This window comes from Nestor notabilis, unplaced genomic scaffold (genome assembly GCF_000696875.1).
Source record: "Nestor notabilis isolate BGI_N333 unplaced genomic scaffold, ASM69687v1 scaffold19185, whole genome shotgun sequence".
Lineage (NCBI taxonomy): Eukaryota > Metazoa > Chordata > Aves > Psittaciformes > Psittacidae > Nestor > Nestor notabilis.
The window spans coordinates 3,681-28,437 of NW_009929984.1; the positions used below are offsets into that span (position 1 = coordinate 3,681).

General features: G+C 46.6%; 1 protein-coding gene across 1 annotated transcript in view; it reads right to left on the bottom strand.

Annotated features, from left to right (window-relative positions):
- Positions 1 to 550: 550 nt before the first annotated feature.
- PRRC2B (proline-rich coiled-coil 2B) overlaps positions 551 to 24,757 on the bottom strand; it is a 30,904-nt gene continuing 6,697 nt past the window's right edge. Inside the window, exons 7-31 of the mRNA XM_010015231.1 lie at positions 24,525 to 24,646; positions 23,929 to 24,071; positions 23,251 to 23,344; positions 22,672 to 22,864; positions 21,960 to 22,275; positions 21,120 to 21,313; positions 18,473 to 18,677; positions 17,498 to 17,717; positions 14,779 to 16,842; positions 13,541 to 13,740; positions 12,900 to 13,045; positions 12,391 to 12,532; positions 11,706 to 11,788; positions 10,825 to 11,016; positions 10,493 to 10,687; positions 9,978 to 10,064; positions 8,716 to 8,820; positions 7,897 to 8,089; positions 6,561 to 6,658; positions 5,837 to 5,964; positions 4,787 to 5,027; positions 3,135 to 3,311; positions 2,372 to 2,463; positions 1,671 to 1,752; positions 551 to 1,219 (exon numbers count right to left, since the gene is read on the bottom strand). Coding sequence (XP_010013533.1) covers positions 1,079 to 1,219; positions 1,671 to 1,752; positions 2,372 to 2,463; positions 3,135 to 3,311; positions 4,787 to 5,027; positions 5,837 to 5,964; positions 6,561 to 6,658; positions 7,897 to 8,089; positions 8,716 to 8,820; positions 9,978 to 10,064; positions 10,493 to 10,687; positions 10,825 to 11,016; positions 11,706 to 11,788; positions 12,391 to 12,532; positions 12,900 to 13,045; positions 13,541 to 13,740; positions 14,779 to 16,842; positions 17,498 to 17,717; positions 18,473 to 18,677; positions 21,120 to 21,313; positions 21,960 to 22,275; positions 22,672 to 22,864; positions 23,251 to 23,344; positions 23,929 to 24,071; positions 24,525 to 24,646 — 5,853 coding nt within the window. The 3' untranslated portion in view covers positions 551 to 1,078. The remainder of the gene's footprint in view (positions 1,220 to 1,670; positions 1,753 to 2,371; positions 2,464 to 3,134; positions 3,312 to 4,786; positions 5,028 to 5,836; positions 5,965 to 6,560; positions 6,659 to 7,896; positions 8,090 to 8,715; positions 8,821 to 9,977; positions 10,065 to 10,492; positions 10,688 to 10,824; positions 11,017 to 11,705; positions 11,789 to 12,390; positions 12,533 to 12,899; positions 13,046 to 13,540; positions 13,741 to 14,778; positions 16,843 to 17,497; positions 17,718 to 18,472; positions 18,678 to 21,119; positions 21,314 to 21,959; positions 22,276 to 22,671; positions 22,865 to 23,250; positions 23,345 to 23,928; positions 24,072 to 24,524; positions 24,647 to 24,757) is intronic.

Genomic DNA, 24,757 nt, shown 5'->3' on the forward strand with positions numbered 1-24,757 from the left:
ACAAAAAGTAGTCTATACAGACCCGTTGGCTCTGGCCAACTCTTCTGACCCATGTGTGGTGAGGAGATTTCCTTCTTAACAGACTTTACATTTCATTTCATAAATCTATGATTTACATTTCATTGTGTGTTTGGCAGACACTAAAAAAATCCCAAACCCACAAAAACACCAACCAACCGACCGAAAACATCCCCCTAGATCCAGATGAGCTTTGCAACAGAAATTTGGAGGTTTTTTTTTCCTTAAAACGAAAATGCCACATTTTGTTGTGCACAAGCACCCCAAAGCTACAATTAACATGGTGCAAGTTTCAAGATTAATGCACTGATCTACTATATACCTTTAGTACACATTTACTTCTAACGCAAGCACTGCTTCTAGCTTAAAACAAAGATACTGAAAAATTAATGAATGCCATAACTGTCCTGTATTTTCAAAACCAAATAATCTGAAAGGCTAAATCATCTGGGGAAATATACCCAAACAAACTCAATTTAGAAGAGTCATGATTCTCAACATAGCACAGAACCATATATAAAACAAAGCAGAGTTTTGTCAGAACATAATTTGAGCCGGAGGGAATTCTTTTTGGAAAGGAATGAGGAAAACAGAAAGAAGGGTGGGGGGAAATGAGAGAACATATAAAAGTTCTGCTATAAACAAAGATATAGCATTTCTGTAAAAACCTCAGCTGCCTTTAAAATGAAAAACCTCAAACTAACCCCTCTCCCCCAGTTGCCACTCTGCTGAGACAGAAGTAGGGAAGGAGAATGGGATTTGCCAAGTGAGCGATCACAGCTACCTGGGGATGGGGTATGGGGAGGGGGGGGGGAATAAAAATAAAAACAAATGGCTCAAGCCACTTAAAAGTCACATGGTTGGTTTTAAAGCAAGCAGGTCAATGTCATATCCACTGTTTTCAAACTGCTTTGTTGGGAGACAGGCTTGGATGATGTTGCTGTAGTCAGTCAATGTGGGGCAGGGAGTAGGTCTGGCAATTTTCAGGAGATCCAGTGGGGTCCAGTCTAAGTTGCAGGGCCTCTCAGGCAGCAGGACCAGCCGGGCATCGGAGGTGCTCCTAGGCCTTGCTCTCCTCCACTTTGACTGCCTGAGGTTTGATCGCTCCTGTGCGCACTGGCTTCATCTGGTTTGTGGAGGCTGTTTCTTGCAGCTTTACTGCTCCCAAGTTGGCTTTATTCTCATCCACCCGCTGCTTTGCCTTTTGACATACAACAACAAAGCATTAGCTAGCACAGACACTTCTAGGCAGATACAAAACCCAAATTGTAACCAGCATTCATGCAAGACGTCAGATTTGTTCCCAAATTCAGGTATTCCTCCTCTTCTGGCACTCTTTGCTGTCCTAAAACACCTCACACATAAGGATCTAGAAGTGTCTCACATGTCTGGCAAGACAAATAACCACAAAATCTCAACAACAAACAACACGGACGCTGTAAAACAGGTAATCCTCTAATCTCTCCTGACTTTCAAATCACACAAGCATTACTCTCAGACTCATTACAATGCCTACCCACTCACTCTCCCTGCAGGCAGAGTAAGAGCTCCCAAATTACACCAGCCTTTCTGCCACTCTTAAAAGCCCAAGACACAAGCATGACAGCGTGTAAGAACAGACACTGTTGGGTCAAAGTACTGATGTACACTACCTGCTGTACATAGTGTCCTTGCACAGAGCCCATACTAACTGCTGGTCCAGACGGCTTCCCGCTTGGGCTGGCAGAGCTAGGCCTGGAAATCGAAGAGTCGACAATATTCATGGAGTAAATTCTACAATGGAATGAGAATCTTATTCATGTGTGAAAGAAAAAACAGACAGCAGAAAGCAGCAATAGACAGGGCATGTGTCTGTGCTGTGCGCATCAGCGAGCTCCCCAGCCCAAAAGACAACACATGAATTGGTGAGGAGAAATAAGTAAAGCAACTGCACATCCTGAAAGGCTCAATGACGTGAAGGTTTGGTATGTCTAGACATGAGCACCACTCATCTTAAGAGCACCATGCTGGAAATTAAAGTGTCTATTCAACGACCCTCAAATTTTCCACCTTAACAAGGAGCACACAAAAGCACACACCAGTTCTAAGTTGTCTTTAAGAGTCAGTAAACAAGTAACTTCATGCATGTCCCACAAGCACAAAAGGCCAAGTCAGACACACGCTGGCCCACACCCAAAACCAAAAGCCATGGTCATGCATTTTGATACAAGTATTTGGACTACAGTGAGCACATTCAACAAGTGAAAAGCAAAGTGTATCCTGTACACGGATGATGCATGCACCATGTTGCTGTGAATGGGGATCACTACTTCCCCATTCTGACTAGTGAGTTTAAGTTCCATAAACATGTTACCTGTACGTATGTGGTGATGGTACAGACCCTCCAGAGGACATACTCTGTTTACCATCAGAGAAATGAAACCCTTTCATTTCCATGTGGGAGGACTACAAAGGAAAACGAGTGAGAGTATCATCTTTGCATCCACAAATCACTTACTACGTCATATAAACACTTAAGCCAAATCTTTGCCCTTCTACCCACTGTGCCCATTAAAAGAAGAAATATTTTTCAGGTGAAGTGAGGCTTGTAAGTGAAATAATCTGCCTGTATTAAAGCAACAAGCCAGCAGCACAAGCAAACAAAGGACCTGGAATTTAACTGCTGTGCTCTCTCTCCCCTATAATCGACAAACTTATGATATGAATCCATCAAACCAGACATGACATTAATATACCTACTTAAATGGACAAGCTTCACAAGAGTGTGAAATATCTGGGCAGTATTCCAACTGTGTCTGGAGCTCACCACCCCTCAAGCACTCTGGGGAAACCTGTGTAAACATGTAATAAAACTGGAGACTCCAAACTGGATCAAAGCAAGATGTGGCTCCCTGGAAATAGAATGATGACCAGCAGCAAAACCTGACAAACTGCTGGCCTGTGCTATGGAGATGAGGGGAAAAGGGTTCCTTCGTTTGATCACCAATCCTTGGCTTTGATACTTAAGGATCCCAAACAAGCCAGTCTCCCCTTTAACAAACAAGATCAAGGAGCGAGACTTCAATGCAGGAAGGGTTAATGAATGCCAAGATGAGCACGCAGGAGTTAATCCTTACCTCCCTGCTGGTAGCAAGAACAGAAGGCTGGGATCCAGGAGGGAGGATTCTTCGGGGAGCTCCTACAGGCAGGTTTTGCCCCTGAGGAAGCTGGATGGACTGTGGTAGAATCAGGGGCTGCTGGCCAGAGCCATAGCGGGGCAGAGGAAGCTGAGAGCCAGGCACAGGCATCGTTAGCTGAGTGATAAGGACATGTAGTTAACTTCATGGTGTTAACAGGCTGGTGTTTGACACTCTGTCTCCTAACACCCTGTACACACAGCATGGCTAAAAGGAAGCTCACAAACAGTGCAGTCTGGCACAGAGTAACTGCAAATCAATGTAACACGGGGACTTCCACACTGAAATGCATGTTCTGGCAGTGCTGCCAACACCCTATCAGCTGGGCTTTTAACACAGCATCGATTTAACAGAACTGCACTCAGACACAGGGCCTTCCTCCTTGCCTAGAGCCTTCTCCCAGTTTTTCAGTCTTCCTCATGGTCGCTGCATGGGGTTATTTTCTCTTGATATGATGGCAGCATCACACAGTTCAGCGTCAGGTGTTCTGTGTGCAGCTCTGATGTCCAGATCAGGAAGTCTGCTACACTTTCATGCCAAAGCATTTTGAGGACTGAACCTCTAGAGAAAGTGACAGTGACCTCAGCTCTATGTTCTGCACTGAGCTTCAAACTGGTGATGGTAATTATAAAGAGTAATGTAAAAAAAAAAATGCAGCTCAGGACTCAAGAGCCTCCTGTTCCCTCTTATTCACCTGGTAGTCCTCACAAATGCTGGATGTGGGAGGTTCTGTGACAACACTGGAATAAATAAATAATCAAACTAATAAATAACCTAAGACCGGCAAGAGACCAAGCTGCTAGCTTATGATGGATAAAGCATTTCTTCAGCTATTTAGTTTGCAGTATTCTCTGCATTTTCCTCAGCTAAGTTCCTTTCAGCATTAACTCTATGTCAGTTACAACATAAAAATCCCTCTTTAAACAAAACAAATAAACCTTAACACGTTGCACAAAATAAATGAGTTTAATAAAAGTATCAAACTTCTCCAGAGAATCAAACATGTGTCCACAAGTACAGCTATGGTCACAGGAGGATTCAATGTCTTTATCTGAACCACGCTTTACAAAAGCTTTCTCACACAGTGAAATTCTTGTTAAGATGCTGCCAAACAGATCAGCAGAAGTTGTAAATAAGACCTGGATAAGAAATGAATTGAGAAGATAGATGAGCATTTAATAAAAGGTTTTAGTTACCCTGGAAGCAGAGTTAAATCTGGAGGCAATTGGGATTTGGCTCTCAGAAGGAGGTACTTTTAGTACAACCACTGCTTTATAGCTTCCTATGCATGAAGCACTGCAAGGTTTGATCTGCATTAAATGTCTATATTGAGGGCGAGGACTTCAGAGTTGAAAATGACATCTCAGCAGGGACAGACAATTAGCAAGCATCTCATTAAATAAGGTGCTGCATGTTTGAAACAATGGCTCACAGAACAAAGTCTCTCGGGGAAACCTTGTGCCTCTTTACAAAGAGCTTAGTTCACACAAACACATAACTCAGCACAAATAGTAGGTTCAACCCAGCCTCAGAAACAAGTGGCTGTGAAAAAGCCTGTACAAGGGGAGTGGCTCGTGAGCTCTGCTCCTAACCTGCGTAAGCTGAGAGTCCATCATCTGGGAGGCTCCCATGCCAGCCGCCTGGTTTATCTGGCCTTCATAAACCAGTGTCTGGCTTCCATTCATGGGCTGGTAGGGGGACCCAGACTGGGTTTTCACCACCTCTAAGGGCTGCATGCCTGGGAAGGCGGAATAGGGAGGCTTCAGAGCTGTGCCTCCTGTCAGGACCATGGTGCTGGGCTGAGACAGACTGGGGTGCATATACACCTGAGACCTGGAGAAGAAAAACAGGCTCAAGTCATTACATAGAAAACCTTTGGAGACCGTACACACACCCCCCCTGCCAAACCATATCTGGCCTGTTCTCAGATTCTAAGCTGACAGTCTAGAAATAAGCTGTCATGCCACTTTCCATTTTAGTTACAAGGTGTTCTTAATTTTTCACTTCCACTTTTAAGCCCTTACAACCATGTCCTCTTGTTGCAGAAATATTCATCAGAATGACAAAGTTTATGTTTCGATATCCTGCACAATAAGCTCTGGGTTAGTAGTTAAGGGAGGATTCAGGTTACTGGAAGTCTGCAGCAGTTTTGCAAAGCAGAAAAGAATCAGAAGTTAGAGATTCATGCATCTCTAGCAATTTTTTCTCCAAAGTGCAGGCATTTATTCTGTTCTTGTCAGTCTGTACCTAATAAAGAGCAATTTAATTTCACTATCCTGGTACTCAGCTCTGATTAAACTCTGTCTTGTAAACCAAATACAGCAAACTGTAAGCTCTGTGTTCCTCACAAAGTAAGCCTGCTTGCTAGCCCACAAATCTCCTCTTTCTGCATCTTTCCCAGGATTTGCCTCCTGCTTTAAGAGGGTAGACAGTACAACCGAGTAACTTTCCAAGGATGGTCTTTGCCATTGTCCTACAAAGCAACATGTGCCCTGATACTCTTGCTCTCCACCCTGGCAATGTTACTAGGAGCACATCAACAAAGGGGGAAGAGAAGATGAGTGCAGATTATCTGATCAATGTACATCATCAGGAACAGAAGAGATCAAGCCACAAGGAATTAAAAATCTGGAAGCAGTCACCTGAAGGGCTGAATGGAACTGTACATCTCCTGGGACTGGGAAACAGGCAGACCACCCCTCAGTCCAAGCTGAGCTTGGGCCTGTAAGGATGTGTGGAGGGAAATGGGAATCTGTTGAGCAGCAGCAGCCTGCAGGAGAAATTAAGATGATTGAGAGGTGCAAAGGGAGCTAGAAACTCTCCCAGGCTGTTAAAAATCCATCAGTTTCCTCCATGAATCAATCTGCCATCACAATTACCTACATTGCACCTTTACCCAGCCCCTGCATCATCCCACAGAACAGCAGCACACTGGCAGGAGCACCCAAGAGGGAAAACTGATGCCTGCAAGAGGCATTTGAGGGACACGTAAGAGGACCAACGTGCTTCACACACAGAACAGGCACTGACAATCCCAGTTCTCATTTACTAAGGCTAGTGAAATTGCTCATCAGTATTGACTGGCTGTGATATATACTTCAAGTCACTTTACTTCACACAGGTGCATCAGCATCTGCTTCAGTTAAACCCAACAAAGAGGCACTGGCATAAAAGGGGAAAACCCCTCAATTCCCTCCCTTCAATGTCATTAAGGGAGGGAACCTTCCCACTGGGAAGCAGCATCCAAGGAATCTAAAGGGAGCCACATCTAAGCTCCTTTGGGCTATCAGAGATAAATGACACCTAGTTTCTTAAATGCCACCCTGAAGACTCCTTGAGAAACCTTGGCTATTATTTCTGCCTTACCTGTTGGTAGCTTTGCTGCTGAGGTATCGTCTGAGGGACCAGGCGGGGCTGACTTGCAAACACATGGCCATCCAGATACAGGGGTGGAATATGGTTACCTAAACATGAGAGGGCTGGGTGTAAATTCAAGGTACAGCAGAGATACACACAGTGCACTGCAGAGACTTGCAGGTCGATTATTTCCGACTCCCCAGCAACCAGCTCAGCAAGTCATCACAAACATAGTGCCCATTCGGAAGAGCCTGTAAAGCTCATAAATCCACATACCAAAGCCAGCAGCCTGCTTACAATAGTTGGCTTGCTGAGAATTAATCATACCTTTCTGTAAGAGGCTAAATGTAAACCCAGGTTTCCCACCTCCACAAAAGTCAGAAAGAGTTAACAGTTCAGGAACTGGTGAACTGTACTTCAAACTCCTCCTAAATGCCGGAAACCTGCTCTGCAATCAACTCATCTTTGCAGCTACAAGGGACAGAAAGCAAATACGGTGTTGAGACCTTAACACAAGAGATCTAAAAGCCATATTCACCCCAAACGTGGCACCAGTGGTTATGTGTGGATCTGAACCATGGGATTTACAAGCAAATTAGGGTAGGTGGGAAAGGAAATCGCCTGACCTGGAACAATGTGTTTTCCAAGTGGAAGCTAGTAACAGACTCACTACAGTGGTCCACTTGCTATCCCTTCTGTCCAACATATTCCCCTCTATGCTTGAATAGAGGAATGAAAAGGTTAGTGCATGCATGAGAGAGCGTTTGGGACCCAGGAGTCAGAGAAACCAAGTACATCTCCTTTTTCCAGATGATATCCCTAATTACACAGTATCTAACACAACTGAGCCTAAACTTTGCCTTTAACTCAGACAGCAACACCTTCCCGCCTCCCAGAGATCTGCAAGCTACAAGCAAGTTTTTGTTATTACGTATAAAGAGCAGAAGGTGCTCAGAACCTGTGCCTTAAAGAGCAAAATAAGCAGAGGAATGGTTGATACTGGGACTGCTGAAGTCTCCCAGCCATGAGTTTCTTCACTTCCCTCCTGTTCTATTGAGCACACAGTGAAGGGTAAGCAAGTCCTTGAGATATCAGACTTGCTGCTACACAGGGAATGTCATCCTTGTGCTAAGTTTATACCAGTCACACTCAAGTGACTTTCTTTAAAGTGGGAAGACTATCCCTCTCTCTCTTGACTGAATTATTGTTAAGAATCTGTTCAACACCAGCCAGGCAGTTAACTTCACATGTAAGCTCTTCTCACCATGCTCTCATCTACTAGAATCAGATGATTCCTAGATACCAACCAGACAATGCAAATACTGCTGCCACAGTTTGCAGGTACCTGGAATAGATGCAGAAGGTGCTACAGATGCCACAGGCATAGGAGGCATGGAAACTCCACCAAAAGAGCTGTAGCTGACACCGTTGGAGGCTCCAACACTGGAAGGAGGCTGGATGCCTGAGCCTGCGCCTCCCGGGGAGTTCTGTTCTGGTAAACTAGGAGAGTTTTCCCAAGCTTTACGAGCAGACTCCATCTACGGAAACGAAGGACAATAACTACAGACAGTTCAAATGGGGAGGACAATACTGAAGCCTAGAGTTGCTCATCTATGACCTCTTAGTTCAAATTCAGTGTAGTCATAGTGGAAAGCTGGCAGGTCATGGTGCTTCATACCAATTTCCAATGGGCAAGCATCCTTCACAAACACTCAACCCCCCTTGGTATTTGCTGAGCTTTTTGGGTTTAGAGTGGTGTTTCTTGTCTACTTCGGGGTTTTTTTGTTGATGGTCTTTGTATGTTTGGGTTTTTTGGGGATAGGGTGGTTTTGTTTGTTTGGGTTTTGGGGTTTTTTCCCCACTTCTTTAAACCATCAGGCACCTCAGATCCCTGACTGAGAGATCCCTGATCTTACCCAGCTACTGAACAGCAGGAAAGCTGTTGCACTTTTCTACAAGTGGCAAGGACTTCAGCATCCAGGACTGTTGAAACACATACCCTTGCACCCATGCTGAATAGCATATATACGCTCTTACAGGAGCCAATTAAAGATTTAGCAGTACCTAATAAAACACTCTGGGAAAGATCTCTCCATCCTACATACTCTGGCCATAGAAACATGGTATCCACACCCAGGACAAACACACATGCCAGCTTGCTTACCTTAAGAGTAAGGTCTGCAGTGGGGAAGGACATTGGGTTGAGGCCAATGCACCGCTGGAGGTGATGATCTCTTCGCAGAATGGGAATGGACTGCGTTAACCCTGCCTGAGGGGAGATGGGTCAATGGTGAGCACTTTGTAACTCTCACATCATAGAATCATAGAATAGTTAGGGTTGAAACAGACCTTAAGATCATCTAGTTCCAACCCCCCTGCCATGGACACACTAAGACCATGTCACCCAAGAGTCTGTCCAACCTGGCCTTGAACACTGCCAGGAATGGAGCATTTACCACTTCTCTGGGCAACCTGTTCCAGTGCCTCACCACCCTCACTGTAAAAAGCTTCTTCCTTGTATCTACCCCAATGCCTTGAGCTACCAAGGTTGGGAGAAACTCAGCTGGCAGTCCTAGTAACTACACCTTAAAGGATTCAACCCTCAGTGGTACTGCAGGAGTTAAGTACCACATTCAACTGTGATCCATTTTGCTGCTGGAACAAATGAAGCTTTTGGTTATGTGCAATGACACCCTCTATGTTGAGTTACATCAGCTTCCACTTAAACATCAATTTGACTCAGTAACTTCAATTTGCAGAAGAGCTTCTTCAGCTCTCCCATATTTGGAATCTACCTAAATTTTGGACAAAACCTGTTGCTGAAAGAGCACTTCTGAAAAGTAAACAACTTTTAAGACAAACCTTCAAAATCAAAGAGACTACAAGCATGAAGACATTTCTGAAGAAGCTCTGTGAGTGTCTCATACTGCTGTCCACAGCTGAGCTACAAGCTGGGCTTTCAGTGTGCTCACTCTTACATATATAATAATGAAATACCCAGATGTCTGGAATAAGCTGGGAAACCTCCAAAAGGGCCAGACTAGAGTTACACTTCTCCACCTTGCTGTGGCAGATGAGACTTTCTGAGGAAGCTGGCAGTCTGGGCCTAAAAACACCACTATCTGTATCATTTCCATTACCAACACTCTGTTGCGTCTCAGGGGAGGAAGCTGGTGACCGCAGAGATATCTCTTGCTTTACACAGGTCACAGTGATAATGGAGTTGCTCCCTATACCCCTTTTGAGTGAGCAATATTCATTTTACCAAGGTACCTTGAGGGCACAGATTTCCATTATGGATTTTAGTCACGTGTGCTGCCTAAGCATTAAGTGGGAAGTCAAGTGCAAAGAAATACGCTTGCTCTCTTTGGCGAGCGGTTTAACTAAGGAGTATCTCCAATGAATCAATGCAAAAGAAATACTTACATTACTGGCCAAGGCATCCTGCAATTTGGTGACAGGGTTAGCTGCAGTGCCAGAGGCAGAACCAGGTGGCAAGCTGAAGTCAGAATCCTGAAACAGCAAAACACACAAAATTCAAATCCAGGTCCAAAGGCCACTTATCTGCTTCTCACGGTTAATGGCTCTAGCTTGAATCATGACACTAGAAACTAAAGACTGTCCTCCAGTAAGCCTTGCTGGAAAAGAACAGGACAACACTTCAGCTCTCAGCAGCAGGCAACCCCCAGAGGCACACAAAGGCTTAGATGGCCATAATTTTGTCCCTCACCTCTGTTACCACCCCAGCTGGTCTTTGGGACAGTATTTCCAAGAGGATATTACATGTTTGACATCTTGAGTACCTGGTTTGTGTCAACAATGAAATCTAAGGCAAATCTACAGCTGGAAGCTTCCTCTAAATCATCCTTCTGCCTCAAACCACCTTCCATGTCTCAACAAGCTCAAATCACCAAGAAGATAAAATTAAATTCAATCCTCACTTTAGGATTTACTCCAAATTCAATGGGTGGCACAGGAAGTACAGAATCCACGTGAATTTCCACCCCGTTAACAGGGGGAATATTCCCTTCCAGCCGTTCCGTTCCCTCCGAACCCTTTCTGTTTTTCAGGGAGCGTTCGTTGCCGATTGGTCCAGGCTTGTGTTCCTTGTTCTGTCCTGAGCCTTGATCTGAATCCTTAACAGGAAAGCAGAGAGGCTGAGACACAAAGACTGAATAACCCAATCTCGAGCCTTAAAAATGCTATCAAGAACAACACAACCTTCACAAGGTCTCTCACTATGAGCTCTGGCTTGGCTGCAAATCCAGATTACCTTTTTATCAGATTGCTTCTGCACTTGCTCCTTCTGGCAGTCAGGCTTTGGGTCCACCAGGCCAGCCCCATTCATCTCCTCCGGTTTGAGGGTGCCATACGGAGAACTGCGCTGGGAGGAGGTAGCGGAGGATTCCCGAGACTCCGCGCTCAAGTCAATGCCACTATCCCCCTGGCTGCCTTTAAAACCCTGCTATGCAAAGCACGAAATGTGTTAAAGCCCTGGACTCCAACCCAACTCCACAAAGGAGGGAAAAAAAAAACATCCCAGAAAACAGCAAGACCGTGTCCCCTTTTCAAATCACATTCTTGGTTAACTGCAAAGGAGTTGGGCCTGACCTGCAGCATCTCTTGGCTGCTGCTTCAGCTCTACGCAACCCTGAGACAGGGTAAACCAATGCACCAAATGGACTGTGGCTTTAGAAAAGGAAGAAGTGTCCCACAAAGCAACTAGGCTGAGATTGCCAAACTCATTTCTCTTGTGACCCAAACCAGATTTGAACTCTGGTCTCCAGAGGTGAAGCCTTCAGGAACTCCTCCACCCTCCCTACATTAAGGCTACAGCTACACACTGGTAACAGCCAGAGGCACACAGACATGACCTATGGGCTCCACCATCCTCGACCACACTCTGCGCCCAGTTACGAGCATAACCTTGGAAAAGCTTTACCAGATGGTTACTCTAGATTTACACCCGCACATAACACCTCTGTGTCAAGATTTGAGCAGCATGAAGCTCAAATTAGAACTGCAAAGGGACAGTTTAAAATGGCAAAAGCAGAGCTGAGAGTTGCTAAGCACAGATGGAGCAGCAAGAAGCATAAGCCACCTACGTTAATTTTACACACAAAATACCTGAATGGCACATCAGGTGCCACTTACCTCAGTGGTGCTAGATTCAGTACCATTAAAGGTATTTACAGGCTTGCTCCAGGAATCACTGCCAGGAGACTGAACAGAAAGAGCTGGAAGAGAACAGAGGGCAGGGTTCAGCTGCTCATAACACAACTATGAGCACACCTTGTACACTGAGCACGCTAACACTATGAACGTTCTATTTCTAGCTACTTTCACCACCTCAGAAAGCCAGTGCTGCGTGATCGGCTGAGACGTGATGGAGCACACAGATCACAGGGTATGGAGAGCAGAAAGATTTCTTAGGGAACATGAAAACACTACGGGAAGAAAGGGCAGAGACAGAAACAAGGGAGGCATGAGCTGTTCAGTGTTAAGAGATGGGAAAATAGAGGAAGACAAACTAAGAAAATGGGAGAAGCAGATCCAGCCCAACAGGCTAGAAAATGCTATATAATAGGATCTTCATGTTACACGATGACTCAAGAAGTAGATTAGGAGACTGACATGGTCAACAACAGGAGGTGGATGGCTGAACAGCACAGTAGGAACAGATGCTACTCTAGATGTCTGTTAGCTCCCCTCCCACTTCCAGCATCAGACAAGAGAAGGTTGTCTCCTCTCAAGCACAGACACCCTGTCTTTCCTGTACACACCAAAGGATTACTCAGCTTTTTGAACACTTCAGAAGCACTCAAATTCCTAAACTTACCTGGGCTGTTGCTCTCCCAGATCTCTGTGCCCAGGCTGTTTCCAGACACCGTTACATCACCTTGCTCCAAGCACAAGCTGTTTTGCTTCTTAGCAAACCGAGGAGGAATGCGAGACTGAAGGACACGGGCCTTAGCTGGTGCCTGAAACAGCAAAGGCACAGCCTGCAAGACCTGTTGCTGCACTGAGCTAACACAGCTTGCTCCTGGCAAGTTCAAACCATGCATTTCTAAATGCTGCAATGTGAAAAGCTCCTAACTCATTTAACAGAACTATACAAAGTAATTCTGACATGCATACCCCTTGTTTTTTAAATGGGCCCTGTGGCTACTGGGAGGTTCTCCCAGTATAACATGACAGTGAAAAAAGCTGCCTTCAGCAGCACGAGATTTTTTGGGGGAGAGGAGGCAGGGAAATGGGATACAAAGCAAAACACTTTGAGAGGGCCTTGTTCCTCTCACTGCAGTCCAAACGTGTCAGGTTAAGCTTATTCTGCCCCACACTCCTCACCTGAGCAGCCTGTTCCTTCTTCCTTCGCTCTTCTTCCAGCAAGCGACGCTGCTTCTTAGTAAGAACCTCAATGAAGCCTTCACCTGCCATAGAACCTACTTCATTCTCCTCTGCTGTGTTTGACACCCGATTATCAATGATGGTACCTGAACAAAGCACATACAAGGAAAAAACAGTGCATCTGTATATGCACATAAAACTTTGTAACTGCAATAATGAGTGAATTTCAAATAGAATCCACGCTGCAGGTAAGCAAGTTCAGCCAGCAGCACTGCAGAGCTCAGACTCAAATTCCCCACTCTGGATGCTCTTTCCAGTTCCTTCGCACTACGTAAGGTACTTTGGGCTTGAAATTTAACATCTTGTCTAGAAATACAGAAATGTTCTCCCTAAACCCAGACTTTTTATAGAATAAACATTAAAGAAACTGTCAGATCTGGCTGAAAAGTTTAGGTTTTAAACCATCTTTGTCTTCCATGTTTTCCCTGTTTAGATACACTAGAACTTTCTTGTTAGTGTAAATAAATGGGAAAAAAAAATCTAACCCAATATTTAAAATTACACTGGATTAAGTGAGTCTGTCTTGAAGTCAGCCATAATGTGTTATCCCTTTAAAGAAACAAATCAATTGAGACACTCACTTCCATAACTCAGTTCAAACTGTGACAAGGCCTCCCCCTTCTCACTTGCTCTTTGCGCAGTGGATTTGGACTCCTTCTCTGGCTTTTTACCTGGCCCCTCAGCACACTCTGAGTTGGCATGGGAGGCCCTATCCAAGCTGTAAATGGAGTGGCTGCTCCCACCACTGGTGTTACCAAGGCTCCCTCCTTCTTCTGGAGACCTAGAAGGAAAGAAGGGAAAGGAATTAGATTTGTCCCTAGAAGATAAGTAGAAGTACCAAGAAGAGGACACACGGGCTGTATTTTCTTTACCAGTTTTCTAAACACATCCTTCCCCAGCCTTTGCCCAACTGAAGCAGATGTTAAATTCTGAGCACACAGCCCATTACAACGATGTTACTGGAGATGTGTGATGGAAGCAGAACAACACATGCACTCATGAGACAATCAACAGGCTGCCCCCTGCAACAAAGCTAATACCCTCACTTGTCTCTAGGAGAAGGGCCCTGTGCTTCTGTACAGTGTCTCCTACCCTCCTATGACACTGCTCTAACAGCTCCCCTTTGCAGTTAACACACCTTTCTTGGTAAGGATGACACGTGGGAAAGGGAGATGGGGAAAGGTTGATGACATTGAAGGGGAAAAACCCCATAATTTTCCCATTTTACCTCTCCCACGTTTTTCGTGTCCGTTTGACCACCATCTAACACATCATTCCCAAGCGTTCAACTCACAAAAGAGTAACCTGTCCCAGGAAAACCCAGCCCTCACTTCTGTCCCCTGCTACACTCCACTGGGGATCCATGATAGGAGAGAAAGGACACAGCAGGACTGGAGTTAAGGACCAGGATTTCCTTCATTATTTGCCATCTAGTGAGAGGCAGCCCAGACAGTGGAGAGCTGCCTTGGTCCAAAACTAAGGTGAAGAGCAGCAGCACATGACATGACCACAGTGTTTTAACAACTTCCATAAACCTGGATTTGTCCCTGCCCACTGCAGGGAGGGTGGAACTAGATGATCTTAAGGTGCTTTCCAACCCTGACTATTCTATGATTCTCAGCATGGAAGCAAAGGCATTGATCAGTTGTAGAGCAAACGATGAATGCTTTGCATGTCATATAGTTGGATTAACACTGGTGGAAGTCACCTGCATTAGATGAAAAGCAACACAGCTCCTCGCCACAGACCAGTCCTTCTCCACCCCTCCAATACCTTCATATGAGGTGGCAGATCTCTGCACATCAGAATGCAACCTCACCTTTTGCTTTTTATCAGCGTCCCGCTCTGCTGGCTCTCATATCTGGAAGCTGCTCCAACACCACTCCTGACGGACTGCTCTGCAAACCCTGCTGGCTCAGCCTTGCGGCTCTGCCTGTCCACAAGTGGCCTCTGGCTTGAGAAGCTCCTCTTTGCCAGCTCCCTCTTCTCTCCCAAGCTCCCACTCCCGAGGCCCCCCTCCAGCTGGGCTTCGCTCTCTGAAACTCCATCTCGCCTCTCCCGCCGCTCGCTGAAGTCGCTGCTTTCAGATGCTGTCTCCCATTCCTCATTGGCGTGGTCTGATGAGTTCTGGTAGGACAGCTCAGGAGAGCGTCTGCCCGAAATGCTGCTCTTCTCTGCAGTGGTCAGCTTGGGTCTTCCAGGCCACTGGCTGGGCAGCAGGTTGGGGCCTCCCTCCTCAGGGTTCCACTGGCCAACTGATTCCCTCTCTTGCCTGAGGCGCCTGAATCGCGGGGGCTTGTCTTGGCGGGGGGGCCGCCGCCTCCTGAACGGCCTGTTCTCTATGTTCTCCTGATCTGCTGAGTAATCCTCTTGGAAAAAGTGCCTTTTGTCATCCAGATGACTCTCATCAAAAACCCGGCTGGAGAAGGAATCCACGTGTTTGTAAGAATCCTGAATGTAGTCCCTGTCAGCCTGCTGCCTGCTCCCAAAAGCATCCGATGGAGACGTGTGGCTGTACTCCTGCCACCCTGCTCCTCCACTCCTGCCTTGCCACTGGGTGGGCTCCTTCCCCATGAAGCCCCTTCTCCCATAGCCAGAGTTGCTCAGTCTTGGCGGCAATGATCTCCCAAAAGCTCTCGGCGCCCTCATCTTAGGATCCAGACTATTGTGATCATCTGAATAGATTTTGTTGGACCTCCAAGACTCTTTGAAGTCTCCCTTTTTCAAATCACTGTCCTCCCGGTCCAGCACGGAGCCTTCATTGCTGTTTTCTGAGCCCCTTTGCCGGCGACGCTTGGGGAGCTCCTCGTACTCTGAGCCCTCGCTGTGCGTCTCGCTCGCAATGCGGCGCCTTGGCTTGCCCCTGGGGAAGTCCTCTGCCTGGTTGAACTCCCGCAGCCCTCGCCCTCGGCTGCTCCGCTGGTTGTTATAGACCCCCCGGCTGCCCACGACAGTGCCTCGGCCTCTGAAAGTGAACTCTCGGAAGCCTCTCCCTCGTCCACGCCCTTGACCTCTCCCACCAAAGGCTTGCTCCTCATCAATGAAGATCCAGTTGTTTCTTTTGGTGGGAGGGAGATCACCGGATTCTCTGGATAGTTTGTTCTCCCAGGCTCTTTCTGGCTTCTCTTCCTCCTCTTCTTCCTCCTCTTCCTCTTGGGATTTCTCAGCCTCCCGGGCAAGGCTGGCTTGGGAAGAAGCTTTTTCATCCAGCAGGTAACGTGTGGAGTTCAGTAAGGCTGCAGAATCATCTGACTCGTTTTCTACTTTCTGAACAGCCGCCTTCTCCTTCAGTGGGCGTGAGGTGTCCTCTCCTTCAAGCTTAACCTTCTCCATCTCCTTCTCCTTCTCTTCCACCTTGAGGGCTTTCAGGACCGGCTTTTTAATCGGGCCAGATCGCCGCGTCCTCCCCATTTGCTCCTGGTGCTGACCACCGGTGTTGCGGTTCTCAGGAGCCCACTCTGTTGTCTCTTCTGTGGGCTGTTTGGTATTGGCTCCTTCCTTCTTCCATGGGTCAGCACTGAATGACTGCTCATCCCTGGGCACTTCTTCGGCAGCTTCTGCTGCAGTCTCTGCAGGTTTCTGATGGTGGTTGACATCCCAGCCATTATACTCAGGCTTCTTCTCTGCTTGGATGAAGTCAGGCTCTAGGGGCGAACACCTCAAGTTCGCATGGCGGTTCCCAGCAGGACAGGTTTCCTGCACGGTCTCCTGATGCTGAAACAAGAGATCTTGGCCTATCCTCTGAGAAGGCAGACAGCTGTCAAAGTCTGCTTGGGCCTTCTTGTCAAAAGCATTCAAGTACTCCTCCCCTCTGTCTTCAAAGAGATCTCGCTGGGTGCTCAGACTCTCCGGCCTTCCAGGAGCAGCAGAGTAACTGTCATTCCTGAGAAGGAAACAAGCAGGAAACAAAACCAAGTCAGCTAATGCAAAGCACAGCATGTCTCCAAGGGCCCAGGCTGGGCACAAGAGGTGGAAACAAATAAATCAGTTGATGTTTGTTCTAAATCACGAGGCAATAAGCCTATAAACACCTGAATGCTGGGCAGATGTGCTGCGGCCCCAGGATGTACTGCCTGGTTTGTCTAATCAATGGATGATAAAGAAAGCAGTTCCTATCATGGGCAACAAACATAAGAAATAAAGGGAAATTCAACCTCCAACATATGTGGAGATCTGAAAACAAGGAATTGCTTACAGAAAGTCTCAAAGAATCAGGAGACAAACTAGAAAGTATCAGAATTTTTAACTCAGTTTTCTGTACCTACCCATGAAGGTGACAAAAGCCTTTTTCCTACCGAACAGGCTCCCAGGCTGGTCAGCCTAGACTGGCATCAGACAGAAAACCTCTGAACAGCTCAGTCTGAAAGCACCTCCATGACATAACACACTCAACAGTGTAAGGGTGCTACCAGATGAGTAGCTTGGTCTATTCAGAGATATCTTTTGGGTCAACTCTACACCTCCCTTTCAGTAGAAGATGACTTATGGCATCCCCTTCCACTACAGTATGCATGAGGACAAGCGAGTCCTGCACTCACCTGGCATGCAGCCCCTCCACAGTGATGCTGTCAGCCTGCTTTTGATGTGACAGGGAGTACCCTTTGCTCTGCAGGGATGTGTAGCTCTCCTGGCCCCACACTGGCACAGGGTCCAAGGGAGCACTTTTCCTTTCTGCCTGCCCTGCCTGGCAGTTCTGATCTTCAGACCGACAGCTGCTCCCACCGATGGAGTCCTGCTGAATCATGGGCTTCATAATTCCTGGTCAAGACAGAGTTCACACCATTAACACTAGGATCTCAAAGCCAAGAAGAATTAACAATCCACAGCTAGCCTGACCCTCCTTCCTTCCAGGACAGCAGGTGGCTGCAGACATGGAAACCTCTCTGACAGAGGGAAGACTGTGCTTGGGAAATACAAAGCTGGGAAATACACCTGCAGTGATAAAGAAGGTGACACAGCTTTCAGAGCCCAGCCTGCACAGAACACTACACACCATCACTGGCTTGGAAGCAAGCAGGTGTATGGAAACAAACAACAAACTCAAGGGAATTGCTTATACATCCTGGTGTTTATATTCACACATCAAGATCAGTAACAACAAAGGAAGGTGCCAGGAGCACACAGCACACAGCTCAGGAACTACAGAATCCCAATTCTTGTAGAGGGTCTATTAAGATTTCATAGAATCATAGAATAGTTAGGGTTGGACATGATCACAGTAACTCCCAACCTGATCCTTCCCCTCTAAGGGGCAAGATCTGCTTTTACACCTCTAAGGCTCCAAAGCTGTTAGGGAAGATCTCCCACTGCAGTGCAGGGGATGGGCAGGCAGGTGTCCTCCCTCCCAACCTCCTCCATCCCTTAACCAGCTCTCCCTGTAACCAACATTTTCTCATCCCTAGAGAAGGTCAATCACAGCCAGCCAGGATGCAAAGCCTGGACAGAGGTGAGGGCCTTTGAGATGTGGATCAGCTCAACAGCCATGATAAAGGAAAACACTGAAAGCATCTTACCTGAAGGGTGAAGGGCTGAAGGGTAGAAATCCACGGGGGTGCGACTCTGGGCCATGCGAGGGTCCATGTAAGAGGGCATCATCATCCAGCGAGGATCAAAGCCAAGCATCTGGGGGTGTGGCGGGTAGAAGGTCCGCTGGGGATGGGAATGGGATGGGGGAGGATAGACTTGCTGTTGCTGCCAGTGCTGCATCTTGTACAGCTGCTCCTGCAGGGAAGAGGATGAGCTGTTTGACATGAATGGTCACAGTGCCAGGAATCTCACTTAGAAACCAGCCAGCCAAAGGAAAACACATTCCATGATTAGAGTCTCAAAAACAGATCAGATGGGAGGGTAGAGCAGATAAAGGGCAACTCTCTACCAGCTGGGAACGTGGCAGTAGTTGTTATTCTCTGAATACCCAGAACAGCCAAAATATGTTGCAGCCAGAATATCACAGCTCTATAGGCCAGGAAACATGGCCAAACGCAAGGGATCAGCTTCAAACCCAGAGTTTACACTTTCTCAATCCTTCTACGAGATACAGGACAGCTTCCTGTCAAACACAATTTCCTAACTGGAACCAAATACTTCAGAACAGGCTGCTCTTTAGAGGAAATGCAATTTTAAGTTATTTAGTGTGCATATATATTAGTGCTACTCATGTCAGCCAAACAGATTAGATAAGAACAACCTAAACTCAATTAAGAGAGCTATTAATAATTTATAGTATTTCCCCTGCATCCTCCAGAGATAGGCTGACACTTTGAGGTTGTTTCCCATCTCCTGCAAGGCTGACAACTGTCATGATCATAACCTCAACTGACATTTAACTGCTGCTAAAGGTCCAAGAACCACCTCTATTCAAAGGGAGTTTTGTGTACCACGGAAAGTTTTCAAAAGGTAAAGAGATCCCATTAGCATGAAATACATCTATTTACTTGTCAAACTTTCCATCACCTTTTCTTACTGAGCTTACAGCAGTGTCAGATACTGTAAGTGTTCATCAAAAAAGACAATCCCCTACTGCAGAGCAAGAGACACCCTTAAATCTGAACCTGACACATCATTACAGCAAGAAACTCAGATAAATGCAAAGATTATGTCTGAGTTATATAGTGCTCTAGTGCCTTGGAGAAAATATTTCATTACTGATAGCAACACTACTATTTATTTTGTTCTTTTCATGGAACCATTGCTACCAAAGCAGCAATACAAACCAGCCAAAATACAAACTGCCTCATACATACTAATGCCACAGAGGGTAAGAGAAAATAAAATGAAAATTTCATGTTCTTCCAGTAGCAGTGACCTGTGGAATTATTAGCATGGCAGCAGAGACATTCAATTCTTTGTAGTTTAAAAGCATCTCTTTTAAAAAGTAACATCAGCAGCATTTGCTGCTGTGCATTTGAATCATGAAAATGTCAACTGCCGAGTAACAAGCACAGGGGAACATCTATAAAAGAGCAATTACTGAGCTTCCAAGCAAAAGCCAAATGTGAGTTCCTCATTATGGTTTGCAGCAGCATTGATTATATCACATTTCAAGTGGTTATTCTATGAAGAATGGCAATTAACTTTGCATTATCTCAAGCCTGAATATTCTGTCCCCTAGTCTGACTAAGGAGGCTCACTGCCTCTGGAAGAAGAGCTGAGGAGCACATATGGCCCATACAGCACTGTAAGACCAGGCAAGATGCAAGATACAAAACAGTTCAGGCTGGTCAGAGCCCCAGAAGAGAGTTTTCAATGAAATAGCCAAGACCAAACATATTTATGGTGCAACGAAAATAAAGATTTGAGAGCCTCACAGAAAAAACCTGGGTAGGTGGAAGATGAGAGCAGATGTAAAGGACCAGCTCTCTGCCAAGGCAGGAGGTAGAATGGGAGTGTGCCACTTCACTGTGCTCACATTCCATCCCTAAGCAGCCCAATCAACTGCCAACCTGAGCACAGTTTGCCCCTGGCAAGCAAATGGCTCCTTGTATCTAACAGGGTGAGGGCACAGCAAGTGCAAAGTGGAATGGAAGCAGCTGGTCCCCAAAGGTTTTCCTTTCCCTGGGCCTGTATATTCAGCTCACTCTCTTCAACAGTGCTGAAGAACAGTGGCTCTCATCTTGTGCCAAGGAGTAAGAACAGATGTTCACCAGGTTCACTACCAGCCAAAGGCATTAAGACTTCACTGAATCAGGCCTATAGCAAGTACCAAGCCAGCCACGTGGGAAGGGGACCATCCCCAACTTCTGCACACACACATTTGCAAACCAGAGCTCTGCTGCAAACCACGTCGTCCTTAAGCTTTCACAGTGTCAGGAGACACCCAGACAGCTGTGTAAGACAAGTCAACATTTCTGACAGCAGCAGCTATTTTTCTCCCAGGCAAACCAGTGACAAACCTGGCCTGCCCATGCCTCTCCGCAGCCACAGAAAGCCCTAACCATAATAGCTCCAGCATTACAGGGTGCACAGTGTAACACACAAAGAGCCCTTTTACCCATCATACTGGATGCACCCATGATCTCAACTACTGAAAAAGACTCCCATTTATCACCTGCCTCCCCAAAGACAGTTGGTTAATTGGTGCTGATGGTGTTCAGAACCAAGCAAATGCAATGGTTTGGTGGGAGTCCAAAGGAAGAGGGGTGGAAGTGTCACACCTATTACCTGCTGCTGTTGCTGCTGCTGCTGCCTCTGGAACCGTGGTGGAAGAGACTTCTGGTATTTGCTGAACTCCTGTGCTGGGGAGGGAGCTTCTCTGAGCTCCTCCTCACTGCTGCTTTGTGCTGCTGCTGCTGGGGCAGGCGTCTCCTCTTCCAGATAGCCAACAGAGGCCTCTTGTGTGTGAAACTCAGGGGTTGCTGCAGAGAAGAAAATAAACCTTGAAGATCCCTGCTCGTGCCAGGGCTTGTGAGCGCACCACCACATCACAACATACACGGGTGTGGGCATGTCCTAACTGCATTATGTGGCTGAATGTTATTACAGTCATACATAGCACATCACACACAATCTTTCTGACTTGCTCTGACAGCTCTAGAAGGCTTTGTCTATCCTGTTTTAGTGATAAATAGGATTTATCAGCCTTCTGTTTAAGCACTGGCAAGAAAAAAACCCCAGTCTATTTCCCCTCTTACTCCTTAAACCTCCAAGAACTTACTGATAACAGATTTTCTAACCTGGGGCCCAGAAGTACCTTCTCAGTATTATCATCCCATCATGAGAAGATCAAGAGGCCCATTCCAACAAGGTCTCTGTGAGCACAGCTGACTGAGCATGGATAGAGGCAACCAAAGAAGTTTGCATTTGTTTTAACCAGTCTTTTTAAATACACCCTCATCACCAAGCCAAAATACTCTGCAGGGTACATGAAGCAGCTGATCTCAAGTGCAGCTGAGGTACCCTCCAAACACTCCCTCCCAGCACCTCCCTAACACTTCAGGTGAGAGACTGGCACAACAGCAAAAGGGCAGTTCTCACGAGGTGAGGCAAGCAGTGCTTCTGTACCTCTGCGGAAAGCAGGACCGTTCTCTTGCACAGCATTTTTCTCTGTGCTTGCTGGTCTCACGTCTTCATTCTCTGGGTGTTTCTGGGTCTCCCCACTCTTCTGAGCCAGTTTGCACTTCTGATCAAGTTGTTTCAGCTTTGCAGCACAGGCTGCCAGACGCTCCTCCCTGGCTCGCCGCTCCTCCTCCTCCCGCCGCCTCCTGGCTCTCTCAACAGCCTCAGAGATCTCAGAGTGCACAAACTTCTGTCTCAGTGGCACCTTTTCTTCTTTATCCTCGAGGGACTGCTGCCTGAGAACATTTCCCACTGTGGGTTTCTGCCAAAGGAAAAGCATTCCTCAGTAACAGAAACATTCCTCCAAACTTCTCCTGTACCTTCAGCTTTGCATCCCACATGGAGAAAATGCCCTCCTGATTCTCCTTCCCTCCTATCCTCATGCACACAAATCCCCCTTTTGATGGGGTGAGTTATTGCTATCTGATTTAATAGCTCCATATTCTCCCTGTCTGACAAGCCCACTGCCCTGGACCAGCTTCAACTTCTTTTCTCTAGCAGGAGTGCTGTGCAGATGCATTTCTCTCCAGCTAGATATAAACAAAGAACTGAGGAATTCCTCAGCATCCTATTTTCAACAAAACATCAAATTGGCCCCTTAAGGGCAGCAATGCGTTATATCCAGTGGCACAAGCCCACTCACAGGAGTTCAAGCTACCTGGTATTCAGACGAAGAGCTCCAGCCATTCAGCTTCCTCAGAGGCTGCTGTGAATCCTGCCCTTTCCGGACTGACCGGGACAAGCCAACCGAGTCGCTCCAGTTCTTTCCTTCCTCCAGGGTGTGTTTGACATCTGCACTGTCTGCAGAGCTCAGGGACAACTGTCGCTGCCTTCTGGGATCCCAGCTGTTCCTGTAATATACACAGCTTTGCTATTACACTTGCTACTTGCCTCAAAAAGCACTTACACTTTTATCAAGTGGCAAAGACATCTGACTGTTGCAGAAAGAAAAGATCAAAAAACCACCAGAACAAGCAATATGCTTTTCTTCCCCCAAGGTGCATAACGAGTAACACCACTACTGTGAGGAGGAAAAAAGCCTGGGATCCTGACACTCAGCTTCAAGATGTGTGCACATCCTTGGAGCCCGCTCATGACAACAGCCAGCGGAATCAACAAAGTCACAGTATGAATCAGGGGGGATCAGGCCTCAACATCTACAGCAAGTTTTAAGAAGATCTTGGTATTGTTCACTTTTACTGAAACAACCATAGGTGCAAATACAGCCCCTTCTTACCACTTCTGTCGTCCATCTTTAGCAAGAGGTTCTTCCTCTTCCTCATCTTCACTAAACTTCAGTTTCTCAGAGTAATCCACTTCTTCATGAATACCTATGGAAGTGAGATTGGAGAAAGGATATATGAGAGAAGGGAAACCAGTCCCTTGTCCTGATAAAATTATGCCGTCTCTGGCACTAAACCAGAGAATGCACAGGCTGGAAATGAGGCAAGTAGTGTGGGCCCACGCTGCTCAACAGCTAGACTGGTCCCAAAAGAGGAGCAGCAAGCAGCCTGGGAACAGGGGCTGCAAAGGGGCTGCAAATGAGGAGATGGCCACCAGGAGAGACTGTGGGTAACTGAATACTTAATGCCAAGGTAGGACTAACTATTCTCCCATGTAGCCAGACTGCTATTCTCCTGTTGTTTGGTGTTTTCAGGTTTTAGGAGTCTTCAGATCCAATTCCTTGAGCACAGTATGATGGAAGGGATCAGAAGGATCCATTGTGTCATCATTTACACCAACAGCAATTTCACAACTACACACACCACTCTCTGCTTGCCCTCCCTTCCTTCCGTGGCAGTGAAACAGAGGCACCAGAATATATATCCTGGCTATTTCATGCTTCGGGGAGGAGTAACTACTTTGTTTCACCTCCTAAGTTGTTGCCTGAATCTGGAGAATGGAAGCACTTTACCTGCCCATCCATCATCTGCATCATTGTCTAGTTCATCCAGCCCCTTCAGGTTCTCTGCATTGATGATGGTGGGCCGAGGTGCTCTCTCCATTTGCTGCCGAACTGGACGTGTCGGGCGGGACAGGCTTGGCCTGTTCTCTTTTCTACAGGGAAATGCAAAAACGTGGTTAGAAACAATAAAGAAAAGAATGTAGAGCTGAATTTGCAACAGTGAATCAGTCCTTTTCTACCATGCACTTACATAAAACCTCCACCCTTCTCTCCCTGTCCAGCAATGTTTTTTTCCCCCTTGTCTACCTGGTACCCACTTCCTAGGGCTGACAGGTGAGAGCTGCAACCCTTCCACTTCAGGATCACACACAACTGCTCTTGTCCACTGCTCTTCAAACACACAGTGATTACAGTCCTGCAGCATTTCAGGTGCTGCAGTAGCTGAAGCAAAGCACTGCTTCTTTGGGTAAAAATCAGGTTTTGTCTATGGCTGCCTACTGCTTCACCCACACAACTGAATGATTGGCCCAAATGCTTGCATAGCTTAAGGTTCATATCACCACCCTGAACCTGCCTCCCAGGCAGGATGGTCATGGCAGCCTTACCCATCCTGGTCATTCATCTGGTACTGTCTGAAAGGTACCCGTGGCTCAAGCCGAAGCTGAGGAAGGGGGAAAGACCCTCGGTCCAGTGATGCAGGGGTCTCAGATGGCTGCTGTGGACACATCTGGAACAAGGCAAAGCAGAAGAGTCTGGTTTTTCTCCTTGCCACAGGAAGGCTTTCCCCAGATTAGGTTACAACAAGAGCACAGTAGCTGCACCCATACAAAGGGAAAAC